At 50.5% G+C, this 27,983-nt stretch overlaps 2 protein-coding genes across 20 annotated transcripts in view; both read right to left on the bottom strand.

Annotated features, from left to right (window-relative positions):
* BCL2L11 (BCL2 like 11) overlaps nucleotides 1–25,959 on the bottom strand; it is a 79,404-nt gene extending 53,445 nt beyond the window's left edge. For 5 of the 18 annotated variants that reach the window (XM_059891105.1, XM_015473331.3, XM_015473329.3 and 2 more), the window contains exons 1-3: nucleotides 23,930–24,546; nucleotides 23,224–23,408; nucleotides 20,923–21,317 (exon numbers count right to left, since the gene is read on the bottom strand). In XM_059891105.1, coding sequence (XP_059747088.1) covers nucleotides 20,923–21,317; nucleotides 23,224–23,408; nucleotides 23,930–24,460 — 1,111 coding nt within the window. In that variant the 5' untranslated portion in view covers nucleotides 24,461–24,546. 18 annotated transcript variants of the gene reach the window in all.
* Nucleotides 25,880–27,983, bottom strand: part of ACOXL (acyl-CoA oxidase like) — a 339,747-nt gene continuing 337,643 nt past the window's right edge. For both annotated transcript variants that reach the window (XM_002691158.7, XM_059891623.1), the window contains exon 19: nucleotides 25,880–27,404. In XM_002691158.7, the coding sequence (XP_002691204.4) occupies nucleotides 27,204–27,404 (201 nt within the window). In that variant the 3' untranslated portion in view covers nucleotides 25,880–27,203. The remainder of the gene's footprint in view (nucleotides 27,405–27,983) is intronic.

Raw genomic sequence — 27,983 nt, forward strand, 5'->3', positions numbered from 1 at the left:
TGGTCGTCCTTGGGGACAGGATGCTCTCACATCCCTGGGCCAGCGACTGTTCGAGTTCCCATCATGTCACTACTGGAGCTTCAAGTGCAGAACTGGAAACCAAACAAAACCCCACAGGAACACACACTCTACACTGTTCTCAGATGTTCAGTGAACTGTAGAATCGACATCAGATTTTCAACTAATCAATGTGAACTGAGCTCTGAATCAATTTCCAACTCAGAGCTGAGAAAGAATTTCTCTTCCTTGAAGAGGCGCTGAATGTATGACTTTGAAGAAATGATTTTCTATTTTAAACATACCACAGCATGTACTCAGGCAAGTAAGAGCTCATTTTGCCTATTTACCAGGGACTGTGGAGCAGTAAGAAAGAGTGGAAAGAAAGTCCCTCCTCCTGGCATTTAGGGGCTGAACCAAAAGCCATAAAGAACCACTTTGTAGGCTCTGAAACCAGGGATAAACCAATTCTGAAACAGACGCTCCAAAAATACTGAGACGAAGCACTGATTCTGCATGCGGCCCCTTCTAGGATGTTTATTGAATGCAACAGTCTCCTGACTTAGGAAGGTATCTTCGGAAATACCTTTATTAATGAAGATTTATCCACAGTTGACAAGGAGGATGAGGAAGTCACTAGCCATCCGGCCACCATTTCCACTGGAAACCCATCTGAGGGACTGAGCGGTCTCAGATGCTTCTGAATTCCCAGCCACAGGGTAGAAGAGCTGCTGCCATGACAGCTCAACAGCAGTAACCCTGTCAGAAGTCACCTTCCACTCTGATGGTTCTCACAAAGCAAATGAGCCAGAGCCCAATTATCTACAGACACACACCTCTATCTGGATCTATTATTTCCCAACTGTATCATCTTATTTTTTGAGAATCCTCTATCAATTCCACTGAGCCAGTGGATGAAAATGAAAGGGAACTGAAATAGAGCGATGGAACACAGCATCATTACTCGTCAGGTTTTCACACCTGTTTCTGCCTGGCACACATGTAGGTGAATCTCTAAGCAGTTGCATGAATTCAGGATGGTGCTTTATAAACAGCTGCTGGGATCAAAAAACAAAAAGAAAACTTCCAAGCTGCAGCCAGTGTGTGTTGCCCACTGCCTTTACGTGACTGTGGGTAAGAAAATCAAAATCAGCTGTTTCGATCAACTTCCAGTCTGACCGTGTGCAAACTGCCAGAAAGCCAAGGCTATGAGGCTGGAAACCAGTGTTTGTATCTTTCCCCTGTGACAGTTACCTGTTTCTTACAACAAACTGAATTTAAAAGCATTAGGATGAATGCTATGCCTTCTTACTAACTATTCAACCTCTAACGACCTAGCTCCCCATATCACCCGAACTGTCCCCCACAATCCATGTTTTTCCAGAAGCCAGTGACATGCCAGAAGCAAACTCAGATTTTGAGTTTTATGTCTATGTCCCAGGACATACCCAGCTAACTCTGAGTCACAGTAGGGGCCAGCAGATGGGGGCGTAAACCGCAATGCCTGGTAGCCTGGCCTGGCACAGGTGCACCGCTTTTCCTAAGGCACTGCGGTCCTGCTGACGGGCACTGGGGGCTACAGAGTTCTCCCTTCTAGGAATCGGAGTGTTCCCTTCTAATTCCAACCCAAATCTAGACTCTGTCCCCTGGGGCTACAAAGATAATCCCTCTCAGTCATCACCGCAGCTTTTAATCATGAAGCTGCTACCATGTGCCCCACACATGGTCCTGAGCCAGATCCTTCCACATTCCTTTCATGGCAAGGTGCTCCACTCTGGTCCTGCTCCATCTGTTCCCCAAAACATGCTGCTCTGAGCAGTGTGTGGCCATGGTCTCACTAGGTCTGGATGGGCGCAGGGAGACACAGGACAGGACTGTTGCTTGCTTTCCCTACGTGCGCCTAGCCCCTCTGTCCCCGGGACCGCTGTGTCTCTTATTTCTACAGTCTTACAATTCCTTCCAGTCAGTCCTAAAGGAAATCAACCCTGAATACTCAATGAAAGGACTGATGCTGAAGCTCCAATACTTTGGCCACCTGATGTGGAGAACTGACTCATTGGAAACGACCCTGATGCTGGGAAAGATTGAAGGCAGGAGGAGAAGGGGACAACAGAGGATGAAATGGTTGGATGGCATCATCGACTCAATGAACATGAGTTTGACCAAACTCCAGGAGACAGTGAAGGACAGGGAAGCCTGGCGTGCTGCAGTCCTTGGGGTCGCTGAGTCAGATACTACTTAGCAACTGAACAACAAGAAGATTCCTTTCAGAAGATCATGGAGGACTTGACTATGCAGTCTTCTTTTGAAAAACAAAAATAACCCCCCAAATAAATATAGTCCAAGCTATGCTCCTTCCACTGACAGCAGAGACAACTTCCTATCCACAAAATTTATTTCACCACTTACTCCAGCAAAACTATGAAAAGAGAAATGCTTTTTGAACACCCTTGACAAGTAAACATACAATTCTACATGTTAATTCACTTAAGACCTTTCCTTAGAAATAAAGTGTTAAAAATTTTGAGGTTACTAGCTTTCGATAACCTGAGTTCCTGGCCCATCATCAGATCTGGGGGAAGGAACGAGAATTTACACTACGAATATAAAAAATTTCTGACTAGAGAGCGCATGTGGCTTCCTCTATGAAATTTAATGCTGGCGGCAGGAAACAGGTGACGAAAATCTCTTCTCCTCAGTTCACATGAAGGTCTTAAGCATCATAGTGTTTTGTCTTAATAACAGTGGAGACCCAGGCAAAGGGGCCAAAACAGAATCCTGAAAAGCTGCATCCGAAACAGCTTTCCAATTAAGACCTGTAAAACCCTGTAATTTTATTTATGCACTTAAAGTTTATCAAGGCCATGTGCTAAGTGAAGCGCTTAGCTGTTGATGCAGATATATGGTGACTGATAACACACTTGAAGGATGAGGTATAATAAAAGCTTCCCACTTAAAACAAATTCACAAGAGCCAGCTGCCTCTTCTTATCCCACATCGTATCGAGAGAGAAAACATCACACCTCAATTCCAGACACTGTTTTGCATAATCACAAGGATGGAATCATTGTGTTTGGACATTTGATGGTTTAAGTATTTGGCCTCAAAACACATGTCTGTCTCAGTTGGGCTGTCTGATTCCTTTCCCCTAGAAAATTCACAAAGCTCCTGTGTCTAGAAGACACACTGATGCTGAACGCAGGGGTGGGGGCGGGGAGGAATCCCTCCAAGGGACACAGGCGAACACAGCCCCAAAGCCTTTTGTAGAAAAGCGTTAGTCACTCAGTCCTATTCGACTCTGTGACCCCAGGGACTATAACCTGCCAGGCTCCTCTGTCCATGGAATTCTCCAGGCAAGAGTACTAGAGTGGGTTGCCATTCCTTTCTCCAGGGAATCTTTCCAACCCAGGGATCAAACCCAGGTCTCCTGCATTGCAGGCAGATTCTTTACCATCTGAGCCACCAGGGAAGCCCTTTTTATAGAAAATCCCATGATAAAAAGAAACACTGTATGAATTGAACCTTGCGTAAAAAATAAGAAAACCGAAAGGCTCAAGTGAGCAGAGAATTTGATTGGTGTGGTGAGTAGTCCATCAGAAAGATGGTTGGAGCCCAAGTTCCTTCATCCACTGACCAGCCTGTACCAACCCCACTGAAGGCACTACCTAACCTCTACATGACAAGGCAATTCCCGGGGCGGAGGCGGTGATCCTAAGGCCTCCTCTGCAAATCACAAAAATGTCCCGTCATGGCTGTGCCATGTCCCATGCAGGACAAGAATGGAAGCTGATCACTGCTCTACTGCTTTGTGGGCTCAGATCCTGGGTGCAGTAGTCCGGCTGCCCCTGGGCATCTGAGGTGGTACTAGTGGTGAATAACTTGCCTTCCAATGCAGGAGACACAGAGATGCGAGTTTGATCCCTGGGTCAGGAAAATCCCCTGGAAACGGTAACCCACTCCAGTATTCTTGCCTGGTGAATCTGACGGACAGAGCCCGGCGGGCTACAGTCCATGGGGTTGCAAAGAGTCGGACAGGACTGAAGTGACTTAGCACGAGTTTAGAAACCCAATGTGCGACGCCGATTAAACAGGGTCACTCCAGCTCAGTGCAGCACGCCTCCACCAACTAACTCCCTGCAGTGCTCCTCTGACCACTGCAGACTGGCTGCGACACCCTGCCATTCCAGGAGGACACAGGTCCCCAGCCAGGTGGAGAGACCTGCCCCGGGGACTGCACAGCAGCAGAGGAAGCATCGAGACTGCCTGGGTCACCTGCTGGAAGTGTCCACTCCAACACTCCCTTCCTACCAACTGTTAGAAATAAGGACCTGGGAGAACATGAAGCACGGCTGTTGTGTTATCAGGCTTCCCTTACAGAAGAACCCAGTTCTAAGCTTCAAAGGCTTCCAGTGACGGAATCCACACGACAGAAGAGAGGGAATCTCAGAACTCACCCACCGCTTTAAGTATCAGTGAATTCTTTTTACATTGAGAAGCATATGTGCTTGTGCTACATATCACCACATTTCCTTAGGCTGGCGAGTTGTTTTGACCAGTTGAGCAGAATTTATACTCACTGTAGGCTTCCCTGGTGGCTCAGCAGTAAAGAACCCGCCTGCAATGCAGAAGCGGCAGGTTCGATTCCTAGATCAGGAAGATCCCCTGGAGGAGGGCATGGCTACCCAGTCTAGCATTTTTGCCTGGAGAATCCCATGGACAGAGGAGCTTGGTGGGCTACAGTCCATGGGGTCACCAAGGAGTCAGACACAAATGAGCAACTACACACACCCAGAGGTCTAAATTCAAACATTTCCTAAGATAGCATAGATCCAGAATTCACTTCCAGACTACCCTGCATTAAGAAATTTCTCAAAGGATGAAAAACCAGACAATAAACAAGAAACCTTTAGTCTCTCCCCCAGCACTTATTCCACAGAAAACTCCCCTAAACTAAGGTTGTCAAGTATGGCTCATCCCATACACCGCCCCCTGGCCCCTCCAAGACACACATCTGCAAGAGAAAAACAGGTCCCTACCACACAAGCAAGTTGCTGTGAAAAGTCTCAGGTAAATTGCTTACTTCAAAATGTTTTAGGAACTGGAGTGGGACGCATGCTCTGGTCTAGGAACAGGACTTATTTCTGGGGAAAAAAGTCCCCAGAGCAACTCAGCTGAGCAGCATCATGTTGAACCAGTTTTAATTTTTACCATACACCCTCTTGGACTGAAATGGTTCATTTCTTTTTTTTTTTTTTTTAAAGAAATTTTAGCTCCAAAACCATATTCATGCCTCAGGAAGGGCTGCAAAGCCCAAACTAAAGGAAGCATCGCATCCTGTGCAGAGAGCCGATTCAAGGCTCTGGCTCCAGGACAAGACAGGGCCACAGGCAGCCCTCCCCCATCAGCCTGAGGGCACACGTGGCCAGGCAGCCCTTCTTAGGAGCCGGTCGGCTCACCGCTGGTGAAACACTCGTGAACCACCGGGATCTGATCCAGGGTTGCAAACAGAGGAAATGCAAAGTAAATGTGGGGCTACCATAGGACACCGGGGATACCAACTCACTCTAAGCAAATACTTAAAACCACGAAGGCCTAGCCTCTCAAACACTGGGCTTCAACCTGTCCTCCCAGGAACCGGTCAGCTCACAGCGTGTAAAAAAAAGTCCTCAAGGGTTCATGATTCATTCACTCAGAAGTAAAAACCAAAATTTAACGATGGCCAAGAAGCAGAACGTGCACAGGGAAAAGGAAAAAAAAGCTACTTTAAAATTCTCAATTCTATTCATGTGTGTGCACTGAGTCACTTTAGTAGTGCCTGACTCTGTGGGGCCCCGTGGACTGTAGCCCACCAGGCTCCTCTGTCCACAGGATTCTCTAGGCAAAAACACTACGGTGGGTTGCCATTTCCTACTCCAGGAGATATTCCTGACCCAGGGACTGAACCCATGTCTCTTAAGTCTCCTGCACTGGCAGATGTGTTCACCACTGGTACCAGCTGGTAAGCCCCAAGTACAGACCAGGGGGCACCCACCACAGGCTTCACCTCTCCTGAGATAAGCAGGCCAGTGGCTGGGTTCTCTCTCCAATGAGCGTATTTCATTTCCTCCATTGCTGTGAATTGGCCCCAACACACTAACGATCACGTGTGTGTGTGTGCCTGGGTGCACGTGTGTTAGCCCTGCTGCTCTCTGTCCCTTGGCAGGTAATGACTTTCACAGACAGCTTCCTGAACCCGGGAAGGAACCCAAGTGTGCCAATCTCATGCACTGGCAGGCAGGTTCTCTACCAAGAGCACCACAATTCTATTCAGCCAATGACTACTGCTAACGTTAGAACAGTGAGCAAAATACCCCTTATTTTGAAAAAAACTGCAATAACTTTAACTGCAGGAAAAAGCAGTTCAAGCCTGTCTTAAGTGTCCAAATCTTTCTTTCTCCAACTACACGTCTTGAGCTACAGTCAAGTTTCTGCCTAACCCAATAGGCCATCCCTCTCAGGTGTCCCTGACACAGACCTGGTCCCAACAGAGCCAGTGCAGCGGGGGTGTCCAGATGTTTCTCCATGGTCCAAATATCTGCCAAGGTTCTTCTCAGGGTGATGTGCAGGTTCATGGGCAGGTCAAGGGTGATTTGGACCTCCCTTGCCCTCCCAGGCCACTTCCTAGAAAAGACTTTCTTTCCTATTTTGCTTGTTTGTTCTGGGGCCTGGCAGGGTTAGAATTACAGCTCATTTCCAGATGAACTGACTTCCCTGTGGGTTTCCTAAAGTCCTGAAATGACAGCTCCTTTCCACGGAAAGGAGGAAGGAATGTTTCACTCTGTCATGCTCAGGGACCTGCTGGAGCCTCGACAGTCACTGAGCAAGGAAAACAGTGACCAAGTCCCTGCCAGCTGCTCTCTGCCCAGGAGCTCATACAAAAAAGCCCTCAGCTCTCGGGAGGTGAGAACTTCTGTCTCTGTCTGATGGATGAGGAAATCGAAGCTCTAAGAAACATACAGATCTGCCCAGGTTACTCGTGGGGCTGAGAACAGCCGGGTACCGCTCAGACCCCACTCCAGACCCGTGTGCAACAGAGACAGGAAGGCAGTACAACCCACAGGTGCCCAATCAACGCCAACCCTGCCAGCTGGAGCTCTTACACAATGACTCAGGTGGCACCAGAGGTAAAGAATCCACTTGCCAATGCAGGAGACCTAGGTTTGATCCCTGGGTTGGGAAGATCCCCTGGTGAAGGGCATGGCAATCCACTCGAGTATTCTTGCCTGGAGAATCCCATGGACAGAGGAGCCTGGGGTGGGCTAGAGTCCATGGGGTCGCATGGAGTCGGACATGATTGAAGCAACCGAGCACGCACACACTCACTTTGCTAAAATAAAAGGGAGACCCCCAAAGAGAACATTAGGAGGCTAACGTCCACCTGGAGTACTTGTGGTGATGGGCGAAGCTTCATCTCACCTGGATGAAATCTTTACCAACATAAGGGGTATGGCTGTTAATACTAAGTCATACAAGTTAATGCTGAATTACATATGCCATAGTGACAAACTGCTAGTCAAAATGCCGAAAGTGAAGATTTAAAAAAAAAAAAAGGCTTTTAATTTAAAATTAAAAAAAATCTTTTTAAGATTTTTTTTTGATGTGAGCCATTTAAAAAGTCTTTAATGAATCTGTTATATTACTACTTCTGTTTTATGCTGTGTTTTTTTTGCCCTGAGGCATGTGGGATCTTATCAAACCCACACCCTACCCTTCCCCCACCCCACATTGGAAGGCAAAGTCTTAATTACTGGGTTGCCAGGGAAACCCCTCCTCAAATTTTAAATATATACATTATGCATTAATTATATTATAAATACTAGTCATGATGATTTTCCAAATACCAAAAAAGAAAAAAAAAAAGTAAGGTTAAGACCACCTGTGAGTTGAATACAAAAATTTTCACTATTAACATTTTGATGTATTTTTCTTCTTTTTGTTATGCTTGTAAATTGCTTGAACACAAAATCACGTGCTATGGGGTACATGTTCATGTCGCCCATAAAATTCATCTCCAGTGTGATGTACATGGAGGTGCGGCCTGTACGGGGTCATCAGGTCATGAGGGTGGCGTCTTCGTGAGTGCATCAGTGCCCTTAAAAGGGGTCAAGGAGTTAGCTTCCTGTCTTCCCACCTTGTAACACAGGAGCCACCTACGAGCCTCGTATAGGGTTATCAGAGCCCGACCATGCCAACACCTGGATCTCAGACTTCCAGCTTCCACAACTTTGAGACAAATGTTTATTACCAAAGCCACCCAATCTATGGTGTTTTTGTTACAGCAGCACAAACTGACAATACTAGGGTGTCACCAAGAACTCTGTAACTTTGTAAAACTTAACATTACGCCAGGAGCATTTTCCACGTGATTATTCTTGTTAACATCTTTATGAAGACAGCTTCACAACCACAGCCAGGGATGTGAAGTAACACAGAGGTTTTCCTATACCATCAGCACTGCCAATAGTTTTCCGGTTGGTGTAAAAAGTGCCGTGATGAACCCTCTGCACACACGTTTCTGCCAGCATTTCCTGTGAAAGGAAGGGCTGTCAGGCCCTCTTCTGTGCCCACTGAGCAGGGTCTGCAGGCAGGTGGGTGACACAGGACTCACAGCCCAGTGCCCGACACAGCACAGCACAGGTCTCTAAGGACAGACATTTGCTTTGTGTCCACAAGAACTCCACGGACCAGGAAAGCAGCCTAAGGTCACGTGCCCTGGCCCGGGTCCTGGCTCTGACCGAGCAGAACGACCAGAGGACAGTGACAGGAGGGTGAAGGCGGCTGGGAGTGTATCTCGGGAGGAGTATGTCGAGGCTGAGGCTGACCCAACAAAGGAAAAACAAACACCGCTGGACTCTGGTATGGGCAGTGGGGGTCCATGGGGAGTCCTGACTCCCCATAACAGGCGGGGCAACCACAGACCAGGAGTGTGTGGACACTCGGGCACCGGACAAGTGCTCTGAATCACTGGTTTGAAAAGTAGGTCAGGAAACACTGTGTCAGATGGTCTAGCATTCAACTGGCAATTATGTGCATCTGTAGATCTAGAAATCTAACACTGCCAAGGTCCTAAATATTAACTAAGACAAATCAACGGATGATTGATCTTCTTCCTGCTTTACAGTAGAGTCCAATCGTTCCAAGAACTACAGGACTTACCATTTTCCCTAATGAGAAGTCCCTCTGCAGCACATGCTGCCAAACCTGAGTTACCCGTGACTTTTCAGGCAGTGTGTACGAGGGGCTGCTGTGTACCCACCGAGGGCACGCTACCACAGGGGCTACAAGACTGAACACTGCAGTTAGTGTCTGAAAAACACGTCAGGGATTACTGTTCAATCTCTTCTGACATGAAAAGCCTGTTATCCCATATAGAGTAAAAAGAAAGGGCGAAAGACATGATTTCTCAAACGTAGTAATACTGGGTTGGCCAAAAAATTAGTTTGGGTTTTTCCATTAAGATGTTACGGAAAAAACCTGAGTGAACTTTTTGGCCAACCCAATACTTTGCAACCAGAGCCAGTCAACATCAATTGTGAGCACTTGCTGAAAAGAAAATAAAGATTTTTAGTTCCATGAAGGTGGGGTCGCCCTGTTCTCCGAGGTCCTCCTTTTTCACAACTAAAAACCCTGGATTTTAACAAGCAAGTGCAGGGTCTTCCCTGGCGGCTCAGTAGTAAAGAATCCACCTGCCGATGCAGGAGACTGCAGTTTGACCCCTGGTCTGGGAAGAGGCCACATGCTGCACAGCGACTAAGCCCACGCGCCACAACTAACGCGCCTGTGCTCAGAGCCCGGGCGTCAGTCACAACCACCGAAGCCCTCTCACCCTAGAGCCTGTTCTCTGCAATTAGAAAAGCCAAAGCAACAAGCAACCCACACACTGCAACCAAGAGCAGCCGCCACTCGCCGCAAGTAGAGCAAGGGCCTGTGCAGCAGCGAAGACGCATCACAGCCAAAAAGAAACACACAAATAAAATTAATAAAATAAATAAAACAAGCACAGAGGGCTGAGAGGGACATGAGAGTGGCTCCCTGGGGACCATGGGGTTTGAGGAATGACACGGGGGTGACTCTCCTGGATCCTCAGATTACCCTCCATACCCCCAGCCACAGCACCGCAGATACCTGCAATGCAATCTCCAACAGGCGGAGAGAAAACACAGCAAGGAGAGCCTGTCCGCTTTAGCCTGAGGACGGGGGATGGGGCTCCCCCAAAGGAAAGTCTCTTAGCTATGCCCACCCTACTGTAGCTGAGCGCTGCATGCCACCCACCCCCCACCCAGCAGGAGTGCTGCATGCTCTGCAACCAACCAGGTGGTGCAGCAGGTTAGGTGGGGAGCTGGCCTCCCAGGTTCTGCCCAGTGGAAACAGAAGATGCTACGGTCCCACCCTGGGGGCCTCATGGAGAGCTGACCCCGCTGTTGTTTAGTCGCTAAGTCGTGTCCCACCCTTTGTGACCCCGTGGACTGTAGCCCGTCAGGCTACTCTGTCCTCCACCGTCTCCTAGAGTTCGCTGACCCGTCACCCTGACTAAGCAGCATGGAAGCAGTAACAGGCTGGGTGAGTCGCCACTACACATGTGCGCGTGAGCACACACACACACACACGCATGCATGTTATCAGTGGGCCCAGCCCCCACCTCCACCTAACGCTGATGAGCAATGAGACAAAACAAGTCAGAGTTGAGTCACCCTTACCTGTGCCAGGGGGAGGGCTAGCGGGAAGCTGAACCTGCCCAGCCCCTGGCGGCAGTAAGACTGAAGGAGGCAGCGGGAAATCCCAGCCTTAAGAGTCAGCAGGACCCGGTGGGTCTCCAGGCCTCCACAGCCACCCAGCATGAAGGGGGAACCAGGATGGGAGGCAGGGCTGGCATTTGCCCCCCTGCAGCCCCCACACTGGTGTCAACAGGGAGCAGAGAGGAGCTGAGCCTCGGCCCCCCTCCTGCAGAAACAGGCCTGCCAGTCAGCCCTCCACCCCTTCCCCTCCTTGAATCGCAGGGCCGGGGAAGCATCCACCCCCAGGGGGGCTCTGTGAAGCCGAAGTCAGCACCCTGCTTCGCTGGGAACTAGGAAGGGATCCGAACGTCCACTCCCCGAGCCCCGGCAGGAGCAGGCAAAACCTTAGAGCTGAAACATAATTTAGAGTAAGAAACCACTGGACAGGACCAACAGCGAGAGTGGAAGTGACAGACGAGAGAACTGGCTGACACGAAGCTGGTCAACAGAACTTCATCAGAGGAGAGAGGGTACGTGATGAAAAATGAACAGCGTGTCAGGGACCTGTGAGACCCCAACACAACGCTACTTCTCTCCTACAGGAGTCCCTAAAGAGGCAGGAAGGGACTGGGAAAACATCCAAAAACGTTAATGGCTAAAAATTCCCAAACTTGGCAGAAAACATCGAATCACAGATTTAAGAAGCTGAGTGAATCTCAAAAGAGATAAAAAATCCAAGCCACATTACCTTTCTAGAAGCTAAACACAAGGAAAACCCCCAGAAGTAGCCAGACAGAAACGACACAACACTTATAGGAAAACAGCTCGAGTGACAAAGGATTTCTCACCTACAAGTGAGAAATGACAGGAGAAATGTCAGGAGGAAATGACATGTTTTTCAAGCACGAAAAAAAAAACAAAAAACCAACAGCCATCAACCACAAATTCTATATCCAGTGAAGATATCCTCTGGGGTGGAGGGGAAATAGACTCTCAGATGAAAGAGAACTAATGATTGTTGCTAGCAGGCCTGTCATTGAAGAATGATAAAAGAAGTCCTCTAAATAGGAAGGAAATGATAACCGTCTTGGGACTTCAGAAAGGAAAGAACATTAGGAAGGGAAAAAAATGGAGGTACGTATAATAAAGTAGCCAACTTTTCAGGAGTTTCTTAAGTTATATTTGATGGTCAAAGCAAAAATAATAGTAATAATCGTGTCATCTGGCATAGTACTCAGTGTACATGGAAGAATATTTTAAGACATTTAAAAATCAGGGCAGAGACTTCCCTGGTGGTCCAGTGGTTCTCAATCTGCTTTCCAATGCAGGGGACATGGGTTCGATCCCTAGTCAGGGAACTAAGATCTCATATGCTGTGGGGCGATTAAGCCCACATACCTCTACTACGGACCCCATATGCTGTGGGGTGATTAAGCCCACATACCTCGACTACGGACCCCATGTGATCTGGAGCTTGTATATCACAACTAGAGAAGCCTGTGCACCTCAACAAAAAGTCCCACATGCTGCAACTAAAACCCAGAAACAAATGGAAAAATTTAAAGAAATAATGGAATAAAACAAAACAGGGCAGGATAAAGGGACCTAAAAGGAAGAAGTAAGGTACCTATGCTGAGCTCAAGTCATGAAACAGCGGCATCACTGAGAGTGGCGGATGATAATAAGTTACAAGTTACACATGGACAGTGCAACCCCAGAGCAAACATAATGGCTTCCCCAGTGGCTCAGCGGTTAAGAAGCACCTGCAATGCAGGAGACTGGGGTTTGATTTCTGGGTCAGGAAGATCCCCTGGAGGAGGAAATAGCAATTGACTCCAGTGTTCTTGCCTAAAAAATCCCATGGACAGAGGAGCCTGGTGGGGCTACAGTCCATGGGTCACAAAGAGTCAGACACGACTTAAGCGACTGAGCACAGAGCAGTATGTGTAAAAAGACTACAAAAAAAAACCAAGATGGAATTGTAAAAAGTGTTCAAATAATTCTTAGTAAGATTGAAAAAAAGAAACACAAAACACGAACAGAGGAAACAGAGACAGTAAGCTGGCAGACTTAAGCTCTAACAGCAGCAGCGACCTTAAACGCAAATGGTCCCAGCACACAGCTGAGAAGACAGACTGATGTGGTAGAGAAATATAGTATCAGCTAAAGACACACTGCATACAAAAAAACCTCACTGCAAATACAAACACTGCTAATATCTTTTACAAAAAGCAGGGGTGGCTATATTAGTATCTGATAAAGTAGACGTCACAGCAACAATAAAAGGAGCACTCTAACAGGAAGACATAATTCAAAATGTGCACACTCCTAAGAGTGCCTTGCAGCGTATGGAAGAAAGTCTGACAGATACGAGAGGAGAAATAGACAGATGCACCGCTATAGCTGGGGACTTCAACACTGTGCTCTGAGGAGCTGACAGAACGACTGGACGGAAACTCGGAAAGGATACAGAGGAACCAACAGCACAAGCAGCTGGTAAGACCGAATGGATAAACGCATGACGACGAGCCATCCAACAGCAGCAGGAGACAGATGCCCCGACCCACAAGCACTCGTGGGCGTTCCCCAAACAGACCACATCTTGACCCATAAAACAAACCCCAACAAATTTAAAAGAACCGAACTCATTCAGAGTACGTTCTCTGACCATATTGGAATCATACAAGAAAATATCAGAAAGACAAGACAATCTTCAGGCACTTGGGAAATGAAACAACACATGTCTAAACCGTCTAGGCTCAGAGGGTCAAGGGAAGAAACAACACAGAAGTCAATGAAAATGAAAACAATATATCAAAACATGTGGCATGCAGTTAAAGCAGGGAAGAAGAGAAATTTATGACACTAAACTTTTGTAGCAGAAAAGAGGAAAGGGACTGCTACCCGAAGTTCCTACCCTCAAGAAATGAGAAACAACAAAACACACAAAGTACACAGCAGAACGACAAAACAACAGAGCTGAAGACAGGAAAATAATAGAGAAAAGTAAATGAAACAAAAGGCGGGTTAAAAAAACAAAACAGACAAACTCTAGAAAGACTGATAAAGATTAAAAAATAAGAAAATACAAGGATGTGGATGCACGATCTGTTGTGATAGCCCATTTCACTCCGGATATTGGTAACTGATAGTTTTCTGTAAGTTATAACCAGGACTGAGACTAAAACAATTTTGGAAAACTGCACACTCTGGCAAACTGTTTGGCAGTTTCCTAAAAAAAACTAAACTACCATCTGACCCAGCGATTGCGTTTCTGGACATCTACCCCAGAGAAATGATGAAGACTCACGTTCACACAAAAACCTGTACAGGAACAGTTCTGTTGTCTTGGCGAATGGCCATCTCACAGGAGGGCAGACAGACAAACAGACGTGAAAAACAGTCAGTATCACGAGCACTGCAATGAGCTGTCAGCATGCACGTGTCAGGCAGTGGCCAGTCTGACAGCAAGGCAGTGACTTAAAAATGAAGGCGGGTGCCCGTGGCCTTCAACTGAAAGCTGCCCAAAGACATACCAGAGGGCAAAGTGCGATGTCCAGTGAGAGCTGGCAAATGCCCCCAAGTTCCAGCTATGCCAGGTCCCTGCCAGAACCCTGCCAACAACCCAATGCCCTTCCCACAGGCCAACAGGGAGGGGGAGGCACATGCGATACCCACAGCATCCTGGATGGGCCTTGACGGCTTCACGCTGAGTGAAAAGAGCCAAGTGCAGAAAGCCACTGACGGTGTGACTCTATTTTGACAGCATACTTAAAAGGACAGAAGTACAGACATGCCACGCAGATTCATGGCTGTTGGGGGTTAGGGAGCAGGAGGAAGGTGGCTGTGACCATAAAAATGTGCAAGAGAAACCAAGGGATGGAATTCTTCTGGATCCTGACCGCCCTGGGGGTCACACAAACCTACACATCTGATAAAATGGCAGGGAACAGGCTCCCATGCACACAAACGGAGTCCATGAGAAACTGCTGAAATTTACATAAGGCAGTGGGGTTCTAAAACGTCGCATGCTGGCCATGACGCTGCGACTGTGTGAGCTCCTCAGCCGTGTCCCACTCTTTGCGACCCCATGGACTGTAGCCCGCCAGACTCCTCTGTCCATAGAACTGCCCAGGCAAGAATGCTGGAGTGGGTTGCTATTTCCTTCTCCAGGGGATCTTCCCAACCAAAGGATCAAACCCACGTCTCCTGCACTGCAGGCAGATTCTTTCCTGTCTGAGCCACCAGGAAGTCAAGCGTGCTATTTAAACAAGACGCTGCCACTGTGATGAACCGGGTATAGGACACCCAGGCCCTCTGTTACTTCTTACAACTGCACATCCGTCTATTTTACCTCAAAGATTTTGGTTTTGTTTTTTTTTTTTTTTAATAGATGTAACTTTGAAATGTCTAGAAAGCTGTAACTTACTGAAGTTGTTAGGAACCAGTGAAGAAGCTGTTCCCTCTCTGTCTTCACTTTCTGCCCTGACACAGGACATAGTAATACAAACCACCTGTTTCTCTTGTGTCCAAACGAGAGACCTTGGGGTTTGGAGGCCAGAACCAAGTCTTCAGCAAAGACGACTATCATCAGGATTTGTGGGCAGACTTACGGTGCCCAAGAAATCAAATCACTCTACGTTCCACCTTCTCAAAACCTGCATGTACCACAGAGTTTAAAGAGGTGAAACAAAACTGATATTTACATTTGCCCGGAGAGTAGATCATACAAAGCTCATTTGATGTTTAAGATGCTTACAAGATTACGGTGATTACTTTCACTCATCTAAGTCAACAGAAGTAACCAAAGGGATAAGTTCCATGGAAATGAGGTGCTTTGAGAGGAAGAGTCAGGCCTGGCTGCTGAAGCACCAAGCTGGGTCCAGCTCCCTCATCTGCAAGGCCAACCCATCCCAACCCATTCTGTTAGGGCAGAATGCTAGCCACAGACCTAATCTGACTTTTTTCTCGTAGTCCCACTTAAAGAAGTAAAAAGAAACTGGTAAGATTAATATCAAAAAATACTTAATGCCCAACAAACATATGCAAAGATGCTCAACGTGACTAACCGTTAGGGAGCTGCGAATCTAAACCACAAGGAGTTATCACCGGACTCCTGCTAAAATGGTTATTGTCAAAAAAAGGTAACAAATGCTGGCTGAGGATGTAGAGGAAAGGAATACTGATGGTGGGAATGTAAATCAGTGCAGCCGCTATGGAAAACAGTATGGAGGTTCCTTAAAAACTAAAAATAGGTCTACTGTAGGAGCCAGCCATCCCACTTCTGGGTACGTATCTGAAAGAATGGAAAGTAAGATCTCAAAGAGAAATACGCACATCCATGTTCACAGCAGTATTATTCACAACAGCAAAGAGATGAAAGCAACCCAATGTTCACCAACAAGTGAATGGATAAAGAAATGTGGTTTATACATACAATGGAGTCTGATTCAGCCTTAAAAAGGAAGGAAATCTGCTTCATGGATTACAATGTGGATGACTCCTCAGGACATTATGCTAAATGAGATAAGCCAGTCAGAAAAAGTCAAGTACCGTGTAACTCCACTCACATGAGGTACCTAATTAGGGTCATCAGAAGTCACACAGAAGGTAGAATGGTGGCTGCCAAGAGCTGGGTGGGAGAGGGAAACGGGGAGGTGCTTTCAGTTCAGGCGCTCAGTCGTGTCCGACTCTTTGCGACCCCATGAATCGCAGCTCGCCAGGCCTCCCTGTCCTTCACCAACTCCCGGAGTTCACTCAGACTCACGCCCATCAAGTCAGTGATGCCATCCAGCCATCTCATCCTCTGTCGTCCCCTTCTCCTCCTGCCCCCAATCCCTCCCAGCATCAGAGTCTTTTCCAATGAGTCAACTCTTCGCATGAGGTGGCCAAAGTACTGGAGTTTCAGCTTTAGCATCATTCCTTCCAAAGAAATCCCAGGGCTGATCTCCTTCGGAATGGACTGGTTGGATCTCTTTGCAGTCCAGGGACTCTCAAGAGTCTTCTCCACAGTTCAACACCACACTTCAAAAGCATCAATTCTTCAGCGCTCAGCCTTCTTCACAGTCCAACTCTCACATCCATACATGACCACAGGAAAAACCATAGCCTTGACTAGACTGACCTTTGTTGGCAAAGTAATGTCTCTGCTTTTCAATGTGCTGTCTGGGTTGGTCATAACTCTCCTTCCCAGGAGTGAGCGTCTTTAACGGCTACCAAGTTTCAGTTGTGCATGACGAGAAAGCTCTAAGAACTGGCCACACAGCAACGTGAAGACATGCAACATGACTACAGAATATCCTCAGAAACAGTGAAGACAGTACATTTTGTGTTTATTAAGATAAAAAATATATAATTTAACCCATATATTTAACCCATATATTCAAAATATCTCAGCAAACAATTCATACAAAAAAGACTGAGGCATTTTACTTTCTTTCTCAGATGCTAAACCTACAAACCCCAGCACGCGCGGACACTGACTGACCTCTCGGCCTGCACTAGTCCCAGGGCAACGGCTCGATGCTCCCGGGCGGCTTCCCCACTGGGCCCGTGCTCCCGCCACCATACCCATCACTCCTACACAACACACCTGACAGCTGGATCTAAATAACAAAACCTATTTTTTGACAAGGGTGGGCAAGGTCATCTTCCTGCAAAGACTTTTTGGGAAACCTTATTTGTCCCTGGTCAGCTCTATGGAAAGGCAAAGCTTGAATGACTCTGAACATCCTCTAAGCACCTCCTCCTCCTCTCCAGATCTCATCAGGACCTTCAGGATGTCATGTCCCCACTCTGAGAGCTCACAGTTTAAAAGAGGAGCCAGTTACCAGCTATAAGCATCGCAGGCACAAGATGCTGAGGGATGGACTTGAAGAACAACTCAATTAACTCCCACCAGTGGATTCTAATGTGCCAGGAATAAGCACAACATTTACCAAAAAAAGTATGGGAGCTGTTAATAACTAGCATTCACCTATACTCAACCTTTCTGAGCTCTGATTTGCAACTGCTTCGACTTCATCTACAAAGCATGAACTTGTACAGAATTTAGTGCACATCTGAATAAAACACATCCATGGCATAAGCACACTCTCCAGAAAAGGCACTCTGCAAATCAACACCTCTTTTGGTGATTCTGATGAGAATACACAGCTCACTAATTTAAGATAGCATTTGCCAAGTCAATCCTCCCAGGGGGTAAAGAGAATAAAATTTGGTAAAACTGAAAAAACTGTCTCTCTTACAAATATTTTTTGAACATATCTTCAGAAAAATTGAGGACGAAGACGACAATGGAAAGACATTTATAGCTCAAACATCTGTTGTATACCCTAGACAAGACTTTACTTTCTCAGGACAAAACCGCAACATACACCCTCTCCACCCCGAGTCACCCAGCAGAAAGCTGTGCTGTGGCCAAAGGAAGCCCTAAGGAAGGCCCTCTTTCTAACCTCCCATTTGTGCTGCCGCTGGTTGAAATCGGTCATAATGACCTCTTTGTGAAAAATGTACTTTGCGACAAATTATCAAAAGCTTCATTGAACATCTTAATGGGTATGGCTGAGCAAGGAGTACTACTCATGGCCACGCTGAGAACACAAGTTGATCAACTCATCATGTCGAAGTGGTCCCCAGGCACTGAAGTATTCTAAGAATAGCCAGGAAAAAAAGTTACAGACTACGAAAGATGCAAGTTTTATTCCTTAACACACTCACATCTTAATCCCCTCCCCCCATCAGTAATTCACTCCAATCCCAATAAATCTCCCAAGAACTTAATACTGAAATGATGCATTAACTTCAGACAAACTCCTCCAAACTTATCATTTAATCCTATGCATTAACCTCTAAGTTATCACACCAACCTACGGGAATGCAGTTAATACTATAAAATTACACCTCAGGATCCATTATTCTATACTTCACAGGTAAAAACCATAACTTCGCTTAATAATTTAGATTATGATCTCGCTAAGCTCTACATCTGTCATCTCAAGTAACGGTGCTTACCTTATAATTAGCTTGCTAAACATCACCAGAAAAAGCACTCATGTCCATCTCTACTTAAACAAAAACACAGAACTACCACACCCACTATTCCTAGTTGAAGGAGGAATATTCCAGGCAATGAGAAACTATTTCTATGCACTAAGTTACCTGCAGAAACTGATACAAAGGTCTGCAGGGGGAAACTATAATAGCTTCTGAAGGATCCTTCAGAAAAAAAAAAAAAAAAGCATGGGGTTTTTAAACATCCACAAGCTTTCCTGGTGGCTCAGATGGGAAAGGATCTGCCTACAATGCAGGAAACCTGGGTTCTATCCTGGGTCGGGAAGATCCCCTAGAGAAGGGAAAGGCTCTCACTCCAGTATTCTTGCCTGGAGAACTCCATAGAAAGAGGAGCCTGGCAGGGCTACAGTCCATGGGGTCACCAAGAGTCAGACACGACTGAGCAACTAACACTTTTCACATTTTCGTTTAAACATGTACTGTAAAACCCCATTCACTCATTTAGTAATTCAGTGTGTACCTATAAATGCTCCTACAGTCAAGAGCATTTTCAAGGGCAGAAAAACAGATGCAAACACCAAGACCTTCTAAGGCTGAAATGAACTCAGGAATAGCAATAACTACAGTAATAGTAAAACTTCCAGTTCCTTTCAAAAGGAAGGGGTCCTAATAAAGCAACTCTCAGCATTTGGCAGGAGATGAGCAGCCAACATGTACAGCTGCCAGTGTTTCTGTCATGTGTCTGTCACTTCCCAGGTGTGTCCAACTTCTGGGTTCTTTCTAATTTTGCAACATGGGGCCAGACCTGCACGGCTTATCCTACTGAAGATTTTATAGACAGACGTCTGTGGTATTTGCAAAACTAGGATTTGTCACTGCGGTCCAGCAGTCACATGTCTACCCTGATTTCATTTTAATTAGCTTTTGACATGGTGTCACCTATGTTTTAAACAGAACCTATGCTGGATTTCTTAATCCTTAATGCTGCCAACTTACTTATATCTCAATACAGGAGAGCTAATCTGGATAAATGATAAGTGAGATTCTGGTGAATCCTAATCAAGATAAGAACCTTTTCCACTACTGAAGAACAGTGATTTGAACCAACCCGCTGATTAGGGTGGCTAGAACTGCATATACTCAGTCACACGCTGGAAGCTGAACTGGTCAAATCAAGCCCACAGATGTTTTTATGTGGCTTGTACTGTGCTTTCAAAATTCTAAATGAGTTACACTGTTTAATAATCAGATTACAGACATCAAGCTCTGCATTCTCAGACTATCTGGCCTGGAGGAAAAACTGCACGGGATCTTCCTCACCCAGGTATCAAACCTGGATCTCCTGCACTGCAGGCAGATTCTTGACCATCTGAGCCACCAGGGAAGCCCCTTCACATAGGAAAACCTACCAGCTAGAGGCCACACAGCCTCACAGCTACACCTGGGGACACCCATATGGACAAGGGCAAATGCTCTTCAAGCTGGCGCGTGCTCCTTCCCTCTGTCAGGGCCCTTACCAAAGGGACTGCCCGACTTTTCTGGGCATCATGCCTGCCACTCCTCCTTCAGACTCTAGAACTGCCTTTAACCCCTGAAATAAAATTCCACAATCTAATCCTGTTAGTACTATGTCCAAACCCCTAACTCCTAGAAAACAAAAGAAGTCTAAAGAGAAATCTAAGTAGAAAACAAACTATTTTCATGGTTCTATGGTGGGAAGGCAGATATGAACTAGTTCATCTTTATAAAAATATCATTTTTTAAATGATTAACTTCTCTCATCTCTTTCTCCAGTTCTGGTTAGGTTATCACGCTATCTGCCATAACTGATTGTGGAGTCCCTTTCAAACGGAATGTCATTAATGAGTACATCTTAACGGTGAGGACAGCATGCAGCAGTTAAGACACTTTACGAAGGCACCGTGGGGTATGATACATACTGCCCAACAGGCTGTTGCATGGACAACTCACTGCTGCCACGAAACTGAGCAACACGCTTTTTAAAATGTTGGTTGGATGTTTTACTTGACATGTGCTCCATTCCCAACAGAACACGAACAAATCAGTAAAAGGAGTCTAAACAGGGGGCTGCTCTAAATGCTCCACACTGATACTTAAGCACCCACGCATGCACAGTCGCCTCCCCGGTATTGCTTACCCATTGCACTGAGATAATGGTTGAAGGCCTGGCAAGGAGGGCTTGGGGTCTGTGTGGATTTGTCACAACTCATGGGTGCCGGGCTCCTGTCTGTGTCAAAAGAGAAATACCCACTGGAGGATCGAGACAGCAAGGAGGATCTTCTCACGAAGATGAAGAGCGGGGATCTGGTAGCGAAAGGGCCAGGGCTGGCCGGTGGGGCCAGCGGGCCCTGTGGGCTGCCTTGGGGGCAGCGGTCCCCTTCTCCTTCAGGATTACCTTGCCGCTCTGTCTGTAAAGAGGTGGGGGCCCCAGGTCTGAGCTGAGGAGGCCTCTCGGCAGGCTGCAATTGTCCACCTTCTCTGTCACACTCAGAACTTACATCGGAAGGTTGCTTTGCCATTTGGTCTTTTTTTCTGCAAGGAAAATTAAAACTAGGGTTATCTTAAGCAAAGGAACAACTACAACGAATACCTAAATGGGCAAGCTTTCACCTCTTCATGACAAATTCTTAGAATTAACACCCAATACTTCAACATTGTTAAAGTCATTACTAATAGAGAAGTTCTCCATAAGATCTTCCAAAATAATAGAAATAACCTTAAAAATAAAGGTATTATTTTTTGGGGGGGTGAAGTGGGGAGAGAGACTAAACTTCCTGCCACCAAACAAAACAGCAACAATGTCAATTACTCCTGGAACCGGTGCTGTAACACACACATACACACGTTTTAGAAGAGGCTGCTTGTTTGAGATCTATTGACAAGTGTTCTTTGCCCAGGGCCCACTAGAATAAGTCAGAAACTCCCCCCGCGGGCTCTGATTTCCCCGGATCAGATACAACACTGGAGCCCAGGAGCGGGCGCAGATGCAGCGATTGCAGGCGGCTGGCCGCGTTCCCCACTCCGGCCCCATTGTTCTGCCGAAAGTGCTGAGGACAGCAAGTCTGGGGAAGGTTTGGCAAGGGCCGTCAGTCGTAGTAAGTGCGTCACAATAGAGTTTGTAACTCAGCGCGGCTCGGCTCGGCCCCGGCTCTGCGCCCGCCCGCAGTCCCTCCCGCTCCTGGTCCGCGCGCCCCTCCTCCCGCGGTGAGGGGCGGGCGGGGGCGCGGGCAGCTCGCCACACCGAACCCGACAGAACTTCTCCGAGGTACACCCGCGCTGTTGAGTGCACACCTCCGAATGGGAGCAAGGTCCCCCAAGCCGGCTCCTGGCGACCCCAGCCAAATCCACAAGTAACTCCGCACGCTGAGCGGCATCAGGGCGCGCGGCTCCCGCACCTCCAAAACCCTCCCTTCCTAAGGCAATCAGGCCGAAATTTATGTCCGCCCCTTCCCTTCCGAGTCGCGTCCGAGCCCGGGCCCCGCGGCGCCCAGCCCGCGCCTTTCGCCGACCTGGAACCCCCCGACAGTCCACACGAAGGCGGCGCGGGAAACAAAGCCCGAGACTCGCGCTCTGAGCTCCCCGGGCAGCGCAGAGCCTGCAAATCGCCGTCCGCCCGCCGCCGCCGCGCTCCGCCGGGCAGCCGAGGGCTCCGCGCGCCTCGCCTGTGGCCCGCGCTGCCCCGGCCGCAGCAGCCGGGAACATCCTCCGCCTCCTCCCGCTCCTCCCCTCGCGCACTGCGCCCGCCGCCGCCGGCACCGCCGACCTCCCCGCGCCGCCGGCGCCGGGTGCCCGCGCTCCCAATTGGCCCTCGCGCGGTCGCTCGGAGCCGCAGCCAATCGGTGGCGGCGGCGGGGGCGGCGCCTGCCCAATAGGCCGCCGAAGGCGAGGCGATTGTTGACAAACTCGCCTCCGAACGCGGCTCGGGCCCTGACTGCCGCGGGAGCGGCGGCGGAGGTTTCCGGGGCTTCTGGGCCCGGGGCTGCCCAGCCAACCCTGCCCCGCCCCTCCGTCAGTCCTGGCGCCGCGCCCGCCTCTGCTGCTCCCGCCGCCCCCAAGAGCCGGTCACCTGGAGACAAAACAGGACCCGCAGGGCCGGCCCCAGACTCCAGCCCCGGCCGCCGACCCCAGTCCAGGCCCGCTGGGGTGGGCACCCTAAAGGCCACCCTCTCCCCAGCCGAAGCCCCCATCCTCCCCCGACTTCCTCCCTCTTTCTCCCCATGCGCCACGGGACACGCACCAAATGGCCACCGACGCGCACAACCGCGACCACCGCCGATGGGGGCATCGCCGGGGTCCAGCGGGCATTCCACTACCTGCGCCAACCACGAGTAACAGGCCCCCGAGGGCACGGTACAGCCAGCCAGCCAGCCAGCACTGCGAATGGATCGAGCGGCGCTTGAGCACACCCGAATCGCTAAGAGGGTCGGGACCCACGGACCGGGCCGGTTCTACAGCCACTGGCTCGTCCACCGCGTGCCCCCGGCGGTCGGAGGAGGCCCTCTTGTCTTTTGCTGTTTGTGGATCTTGGGTCTGGCATCGTCCGCAGAGCGCCCGCAGACGGGGCAGTGTCCCCAGACACGTCCCAGAGAGAGAACGAACGCAGCAGCAGCCCAAAACTTCGGCCTGAATGAGTAAAAAGAAAAGCCGAGTCCCGTCAGTTTAATCACCGTCGCTGTTCCATAAATCCTTCACAACGGACCTGCGCCCCGCAAAAAAGCCGAGATGCGAGACCGGATGGCATCTCGCGGCCGCTACTCAGGGCCCGTCGGACCTGGCGGGCGGGCGAGATTTTACGGGCGGGCGCTCAGCCTGGTCCGGCGCGGCTGCCCCCAGGTCCCCAGCCAGCGCGTGGCGCACGCGCTGCCTCCCCCAGTCGGCCAGGAGAGGCTTCACCATCCCGGTGCGCCGCATCCCCGCCCGAGCCGTTAAGTGCTCGCAGCCTCAGTGCGGACGACCCCTCCCCTGCCTGCGGCACGAACTTGACCCGCACCGGTGACCGCCTCCCACCGGACAACACGCGGGACGAGGACGCGCGCCTCTAACCGCACGTGCGCGGGAAGCGGGCTGGAGGTGGCGCCGAGCTGGGTCCCGCGCCAATCTTCCATCCGTACCCGGCCTGCTCCCCGGGACTCGAAAGTATTTACCTTGCGTTTCTCAGTTCGTGAATTAGGGTCAGACATTGGGGGGACGAGGGCCACGGGAACGGCACCGAGGCGGTGGCACCGGCTGCGGCTGCGGCGGCGGCGGCGAGAGCGAGGCGAACCCAAGCAGTCTGAAACGGTGCTGGCCGCAGAGGGCAGGGCGCGCAGGGCGGTTGCGAGAATCCGAGGACAGCGGCGGCGACGGCGAAGTAGGACAGAGCGCTCCTGCAAGACCGAGACCTGGCGGCTGCGCGGAGCGAAGTGAAACCTGCGCGCCTCTGCTGCCCAGCTCAGGCTGGCGGCCCCAGGTCCGGGCCCAATCACCGTGGGCTCCGCCCCCGCTAAGTCCCGCCCGGCGCGCGGGCTGGCAAGCCCCGCCTCCGCGGCGCCGAGGCCGCCCGCGCGTGCAGGCTCGGACAGGTAAAGGAGGGGGCGTCCCCGCCAACTTCCCCGCTGCGCGCGCCGCGGGCCCTGCCCCTGCCGGGCGTGTTTACCCGAGAGACTTGGGCTACGGACTGCTCTGCGCACCCCCATCCCCCATCCCAAAGTGCACTCTCTCCTCCCCACAACCCCCGCAATTCACTGGTGGCCAAGGCGTGCGAGTGGAACAGAGGGGGCGCTCCGGGCACACATTGAGCCAGCACCGGCCTCTGCCGCCCGCGGAAAGCCTCAAGAGGCGCCCCTGAGCCTTGGCTCTGCCTCGGGAGTTTCCCTTCTGAGCCGTCCTGGGGCAGGCGCCGAGACTGGGTGGGTCCTCGGGAACGCGCAGGTCTAAGGGTGAGAGGGGTGTCCCTTTAGTTCTCCCTTCCAGATGAGGGGGCTCCGCGCTGGACCCCCATCTGCCGACTGCTCATCTTCCTCTCTCTCGCCTAAGGCGGTACTCTTAGGCGGCCTCTCTAAAGCCACCCCAAGCTGCATCCAGCTTTTCTCCCGCGCCAAATCTCCCCTGGTAAGAGGTAAAGCCTGTAATGGGGAGATGAGAAAAGGACCCAGGGCGATCCCCGGATGCGTTTTTCCGCAGCCCCGCTGCGAGACTGGGAGTGAACGCTGAGCAGGTGAAATAGGGAAATGAATAAATCTTTTCAAATCCTTTTAAGAAAAAAGGACTGGGAAGAATCGTGGCCTCCAGATGGGAGATAGGATGGTGCCTCCACTTGGTTGGGTCCTCGAGAATTGTTGGGCTCTCAGAGAACCGTCCAGGAATGGTCCCCTGGCGTGTTAAGGTCAGAGAAGGCAGCGCCGAGGGCCTCGGAGGGTTCGTAGAGAGCAGCAGGGAGAGCGCAATATACCTCCACCCCTCCTCCCTGCGGGTCCCCGTCCGCTTATCCTTAGAGTCCGAAGCCCCACTCCACTCCTTCCCCGAAGCCCCACTCCACTCCTTCCCCGGAAGACCAAAGTCTGTGAACGCCGTGGTCCGCACGCCTACGGCCCTTTCAATACGCATCCTGCTTCCCTACCTCTGCCCTTCCCTGGGCTCCCCTAGTTTTGAGACTCCCGCAGCCGGAGTAGTGGAGGGCAAATCGGTTAGGAGATGGAACATCCTGCCGCGGGAGAAATGAGGCTAGACGGATTACAGACTCAATTTAGAGGCCTCCCTAACCCGAACCCCAGAAGAGTGCCTCGGTGCAGAGAAGCAAATCAGCGAGGAATGATCCCGCCGTCTGGCCACCTTGGTCAGTTTTTATGTTTTATAAGCAAATGCGGAACATTAACAGCAGAGCCCAAGGTTTGTTTTCTCAGCGCAACCTCCCGCGAGTCCTGAGCGAGGTGAAGGAGGCCGAGGGGCTGGAGGACGCGCGCCGGGCTCCACCCCGGGATTTCGCTGCAGGAGGGAAAGGACGCGCGCGGGTGTCTGCAGCTTGGAACTGCCATCAGTGGCTACAGGTGGCGGCCGCAGGCAAACTCTGCGCCTTAACCTCCTATCGCGGCACTCGGGGGGGAAAAGAGACCAACCTTCCGTGCCCTCGAGGAGCCCCAAACCCGCCGCGCGCCCGAGTGCTCCGCGCTCTCCGTGGGGTTGGACGATGAAGACAGGGACCGGAAAAGAACCACACAGAAGAACCCCTGATGGTTGTTTTTTGCTTCTGTGCAGCTCCGCCGCCCCCGCGTCGTCTGCTCTGGTGACCCTGTGAACACTTTAAAAAAAAAAAAAAAAAAGGAGTCGGAGAAAGCAGCCGGCTACATGCTCTTATTTGGGCCACAAGCAGGCGGTCAGCTTGGAGGTGGCAGTTCGCGCAACCCAGACTGTGCTGAGGAGCTTCGACCAAGCGCCTGGCGTCGGGTGACGGCGTACCCTTCACGCCCTCTCCCGCAGAGCCGCAGCCTAGGGGAGGGCGGGTAGGTGCGAGGTCTTGGCTCCCGTCCTAGATGTTGCTCTTGTGGACAGAAGCAGAGCGGCGTGCCCTTCTGCCTCCGCGAGATGTGGAGAGGGAAAACGGAGGGCATAGACTGAAAGCAAGAGTGAAGTCGGGCGACATCTATGGCCCTCGCTGGAACCACAGGCGTGTCTCTCCAAGTCCCGAAACCAACTTAACTGCAGTGGATCGCCTCGCTCACCTCCCCGTGCTCTGCAAGCTGCGGGAACCTTCCGGACGCTTAATTTCATTACGAAACTGTATCTCTGTCTGTGCTCTTCTCAAGAACACATTACACTTTAATTTGGTAAAAATGTTTCCTAGCTTCGTCTGGCGGTCGGTCCGGAAGCTGCCAGCCTGGAGGGACACGCCCGGGTTCATGCTTTGCCCAGAGCAAGACTCTAGGTTCACACTCCCCTCTCCTTGCTCGTGTGTTTCCTCGCAGGTCCCCCCCAACCCCCACCCCGGGGTTGGGGGCTGGGAAAGCGTCACTTGCTGAATTGAACCTTTGCCTACGGGTGTTTCATTTTTAGACGTTTATTTTTCATCCAGCACCACAGTCTTCCCAAATCACTGGGAACCTGAATCACCACTAGCAGCGGGAGACTTTGGATGGCAACCGGCTCTGGAGCGCGCCCAAAGGAAAGCCCACTCGGTGTAGTGCCCTAGGCGGCAGAGGGCACGGCCCGGCGAGTCGGGGTTACTTGGGGAGGATAAAAGGCCGCGTTCCGGATCGGAAATGGGGCTGCCGCCTCCCAACAGCCAAGTGGCCTGGCCAGCCTCAGCGGGAACCCCATTCCATGACCGAAATCCCTGGGGGCCGCGGAGCAGCGCGTGCCAGCCGGCCTCGGGCCCCAGCTCCAGGCGTCTGAGAAGCATTCTGGCAGCTGCGGGCGGGCCACCACCCTGGCCGCCCCACCCGCTTACAACTTGGCTCCCAGCTTGGGCCGCGGAGACCGCGCTCTTTCCCCGGCCAGGGAATGCTGTGGTGCTGGGTACAAAACCCAGGCGGCGTTCGGGTTGGCGAATCCAGCGATCGGTGCGTGGAGGGAGGCGTGTGAGATGTTAAAGGCAGAGATCACCCTTAGGGCATCATCCTTCACTGAGTTGCACAAATGGAGCAACTGCAAAAGACAACACAGGCGAACGGGTCAGATGTTGGCTCACTCCGCATAGCGCTTTGGTGCCAGCCGCTTCACGCCCACCCGCAAGCACCGGCACACCAGCGGTCGCTGACACTAGTTTCCCTTCCGATTTCCTGGGACCCATGAGGGTAAGAGGCTGTTGGTCACCGTCACAAGCCTTCTTCATCTTAGGAATTCCTAGCTCTTGACACTTAGTCTGGCAGAAACAAGCTTATTCCGCGAAGGCGTGGGTGTGGGCTCCAAATTAGCGGGGGGGGGGGGGGGGGCGGCGGAGATCAACACCTGGAAAATCCCCCTTTCCAGCCTCCACTCCCCTTCCCCCATCTCTCCTCCGTTTCTTTCCCTTTCCCTCCACTCTACCTCTGGAGTGACTGGGGTGCCACCCTCTGGCACACAGAGGCAACTGAAGAGCAAAAGCATCAGAAAAAGGTGAACCAGTGGAGACTTCCCGCTATTCCACAATGACCAGCACTTCCCACCCCTGGCTGGCAGACACCACAGTTCCTGAAACATCTGCACAGGGGGGCTGGGGGACCAAGGCCATGCACTGGTACCTTT

The sequence above is a fragment of the Bos taurus genome, chromosome 11, assembly GCF_002263795.3.
Source record: "Bos taurus isolate L1 Dominette 01449 registration number 42190680 breed Hereford chromosome 11, ARS-UCD2.0, whole genome shotgun sequence".
In the NCBI taxonomy this organism is placed as follows: domain Eukaryota; kingdom Metazoa; phylum Chordata; class Mammalia; order Artiodactyla; family Bovidae; genus Bos; species Bos taurus.